We start from the raw sequence: 4,336 nt of genomic DNA, 5'->3' as shown, positions 1-4,336 counted from the left end.
ACATTAGTACATTCAATCATTATCTCTGAAAATAATACCAATGAGCATTTTATAAAAATACATCACTAATTTTTTTATAAAATAAGTTAACTTTTTAGTAACTGCTCTTCATAAGAAAAGATGCCGAACAGAGGCTAATTTTATATTTAACTTTCTTAATTTTTAATTTGAAATAATTTCGAATATGACATATATGGCTGGTCAGTTTAATTTACCAATTTGGGGCTACAACGTGGTGTTGATCTTGATAGTAAGAAGAATTGAAAATCGGGGCACTTGGGTGGCTCAGTCAGTTAAGCGTCCCACTCTTGACTTTGGCTCTGGTCATGATCTCAGGGTTCTTGAGACTGAGCCCCATGGCAGGAGTGCAGGGAGCCTGCTTGGGATTCTCTCTCTCCCTTTGCCCCTCCCTGGCTTGCACACGCGCTCTCTCTCTCTCTCTCTCTCGCTCTCTCTCTCAAAATAAATAAATAAACTTAAAAACTAAAAAAAATAGAAGAATTAAAAATCAACATTTATGTTCTCAAAGTGTAAAAGTTAATAAAAACTCCATACTCACCCCAAAAGTTCAGGCAAATCAGTGTGATCATGATAATAAGGATCCCAATGCAGCTACATACTAGCATAAGACAATAATACGGTGGATACAGGGAACATTCTGAAATATTGAGTTTTTTTGGTGAATTTTAGAGTTCATTTGATTATTCACTTTATAAATATTTTCCTGTTTATTTTGATTACAAAAATAATCTATGTTCATTTCAGATATGGCACTAAAATTATGATTAATTGAAAATTTGAAATTAAAAAATATTTATAGTCCAGACACAAACAGATGTTACCGTTATTTAATGTGTTGGATTGTATTGTCATTGTCTTGCTTTGTTAATTATTTGGCAATGTTTTTGATGACTTAAAAATGATTTATTAAATTGTATATATTATGTGTTAATATCATACACAATTTGTAGGTGGAGTGTTATATATATATTTATATTGCCTATATATAGTATTATATATTATATAATATCAATATATTACATATAGAATAATTAATTCTATATAAAATAATTCTAGATATAATATATATAATGTTATAATGTTATAAATGGAATTGTTTTTATTAATTTTATTGTTGGATTTTTTATTGTCAAGTGTATATATGTTATATGTATTTAATTTTTATCACAACATGATTTTTGTCTATTTCTGCCCTATTTTATTTTTTTAAATTTTTTAAGTTTATTTTTATGTAGTATTTATTTTAATGATGCACTGTTAGAAATAAGAGAAGGAAAAAAAAAAAACATGTACTGAAGTTCTATTATGAACCAATCACGGTACTGGTGATATTCATGCTATTTCACTCTTACATATGCTATGTAGTATTTTCCTGACTTGACTTTTCAGACAAGAATCTGTGTCAACCTAAAGCATCGTAGATCTTTAATTAAAGGTACTCGTATAGAAATTATGCCATAGTAGTCCGCTGGATCAGAGTTGGGAGGAGTGGTCTCTTTACACAGGAGATAACAGGGAGCATCCAAAGACATTAAACAGGGATATTTGTTATTATTGTCCTTCAGTATTATCTATTGTCTTCCACGTCTGAGCACTTTTGAGTAAGTTAGATAAATACACTCTTTCCACAAACGAAATCCTTTTACATGCAGATATCATTGGAACAGTATCTCAAACTGGCCATTCTAGCCCATTTGGCATCCGGATGGCCAAAGAGAAAGTCGAATAATCTGATATTCAGATAATTATTCCCAGTTTCATCAGCTTATAAAGAAACAAGCACTTAGTTCCAAAACCTTGGTTGTACATTTCACAAATAATCTGTCCTCTAAGTCGTAATGAAAAGTGCTATTTCTCAGATCTGGGTAATACGTGTACGTTTTACTTTCATTTTTATGGACTTAGTGCATCTGATTATATGTACAATACATACAGAATGTCCTGTATGCAGTAAAACTTCCGAAATTTATGAAACAATTGTCGGTATTACAGAATAAATCCAGAATACGTTTCTTTTTTTTTCCCTTAGCCTATGGGTATTTATTCTACTTAAGCAAAAGTGAAAAGACCTCTACTGAGCTGAAAGTACTCAAAATACATTTCTGCAATTTTATAAGAGACACCCGTCCTAGGCATACAGATCTGCAGTTAACTGGTTCCATATTTGCTAGAAAGGGAAATTTTAAACTCATTCCCAAATACTATAGCTATAAATTAAAACATGATTTTTTTATATATATAAGCCAAAATATAGATGTTATATAAAGCCAGGTGAACAGAGAGCTGAGTGCATTGCATGGATTGCCCTGGCCCATTCTGGAATCACTCAACTCGGTGCCATTGGCCTACGTGGGGTAATACTAAGAAATCACTCTGAAACCTGTTTTTGCTCCTGTAAGAGCACTGTTGTGTTGTTTGTATCTGCTTTATGATGGGAAACTTTTCTTTTTGTTTTTAGTACCAAGATTAATCATATGTCTTAAGTATAGGTGTAACTCTGATGCAAGCTGAATAATTAGCAAGGTTTTTCTTAGCAAAACAAAGAAGCTTAGAAACAAACTTATGACAAGCATAAACATGCTTATGTGACATAGTTTTTACTTGATTGCGGGTCTCATTTATGTTTTCAGCCCTATCCTTCTTTCACTCATAATTTAAATGTATGTTTATTTCATATTTTATGTACTTATACTCAGATTTCATATATTTTTACTCATTTTATTCCAAGAATTACTTATTCCATTGAATTAGAAATTAAAAAAAAACCTAGTAGTTTGGTTTAACACCCACATAAGCAATCACAAGATAGATCTGCTTTATTATAAGTGAAAATTATGGATTTAAGAAGACAAAAGATTTTCTGCAAGGTGGTCCACTTAGTCTTCGGGCTTTGGGGTCCAATTTAGTCAATTTGACTCCAATGGTCCTATTTTTTACTACATCAAAGTGAGTTACTGGTGAAAAAGGAAGTATTTGCATCAAAATTGAAACTACGAGAAAGACGCTAAGCCTTCAGATGATGAGAAAAGTATCATGTTTTTGAAAAAAAAAAAAAACTTAAATTTGCGAGATGGAAACTGGAATAGTACATAAAGATGTTCACTAGAAGTCCACATGGCAGAGCTGTGGTTGTGACCAGTAATTCCAAATCCCTGGCCCATGTCATCCCTGCTTGGATCATGGCTATTTCAACACGATCATTATACAAATTCATCGTAGACACACTGCGCTTAGACGTCAATATGTTATCTCTTAAACTTACCTAGAGAACCTGAGACAGATCTGAAAACAAGGATACGCAAAAGCAAACCTTGGCCCAAATGTAGCAGCCCTAAGTAGTGAGGGTTAGTTTCATTTTGCCCTTCTCTCATTTCCAATGGACTATCCTGCCAATCTTATGGATCTTTTGTGAAGATTAAAAAATACAATACGTATACATAAAAATGCTTTTTATGCTGTAGAACACTATAGAACCGTCCCCATCATTAGCACTGGATCTTTACCTTGCCAATATATCATGTATCTTCATACAGATCCCATACCCAAATAGCTTCCAAATACCTTATATTTTTTAAGACGTATAATTTCTGTAAAAATACTATTTTTGACCTTTTACCTGAAAGTTACACTTTCTTTTTGTTATGCTATAACATTGGGGGGATTATACATTATTCTATTCGCATTTAGGCCCCATGGTTACAAAGACACTGCCTTTTTATTTTTCAGGCTTTCATGAGTCTAAATAACCTATCTTAGACAGTTTTTAAGTCCAAGAACATAGTTAATTTTAACTCTTTAAAATATTCAAAAATAAGAATCTTCCTAAGAGAATAATTCAATTTTAAGCTGCAGTCTGAATGGGGGGAGGCAATCTTCCTACCTTTAGAGCTGGATTTGAAACGATTCTTGGAATCCAGGACCATATAGCCATCTTCATTCTCCATCTCCTAAAATATTTTCATGTGATAATACTCAGAAAATAATATAAAGACAATGGAGAATAGCCTTAGCCTTAGATATTTCTCCTAGACACAACTGAAAGGAAGTCCAAAAATACTCAAACTTTACTCAGGCATGGCTGTTGAAAACCACACAGGATGTGTTGGTAAAATACAAATGGATAGCCACGTCAATTTCTGGCTGAAGTTCTGTGTCCTCCAGGTAAACGTGGCTATTTTATTTCATTTTTTTCAACAGATATTTATCCTACATTTACCTTGTACCAGTCACTTGTCTGCAAAGTAGTAGGAACATAAAAGTGAACAAGACAGATATGCTTCCTACCCTCATGTCCTTTATAGTCTAGTAAAAGGAA

At 32.6% G+C, this 4,336-nt stretch overlaps 1 protein-coding gene across 1 annotated transcript in view; it reads right to left on the bottom strand.

Annotated features, from left to right (window-relative positions):
- KLRF2 (killer cell lectin like receptor F2) overlaps positions 1 to 4,080 on the bottom strand; it is a 17,094-nt gene extending 13,014 nt beyond the window's left edge. Inside the window, exons 1-2 of the mRNA XM_015061767.3 lie at positions 3,902 to 4,080; positions 560 to 658 (exon numbers count right to left, since the gene is read on the bottom strand). Coding sequence (XP_014917253.2) covers positions 560 to 658; positions 3,902 to 3,965 — 163 coding nt within the window. The 5' untranslated portion in view covers positions 3,966 to 4,080. The remainder of the gene's footprint in view (positions 1 to 559; positions 659 to 3,901) is intronic.
- Between the last annotated feature and the right edge of the window lie 256 nt (positions 4,081 to 4,336).

Source organism: Acinonyx jubatus, chromosome B4, assembly GCF_027475565.1.
Source record: "Acinonyx jubatus isolate Ajub_Pintada_27869175 chromosome B4, VMU_Ajub_asm_v1.0, whole genome shotgun sequence".
Taxonomy (NCBI): Eukaryota; Metazoa; Chordata; class Mammalia; order Carnivora; family Felidae; genus Acinonyx; species Acinonyx jubatus.
This window is presented reverse-complemented; position numbering and strand designations above follow the sequence as displayed.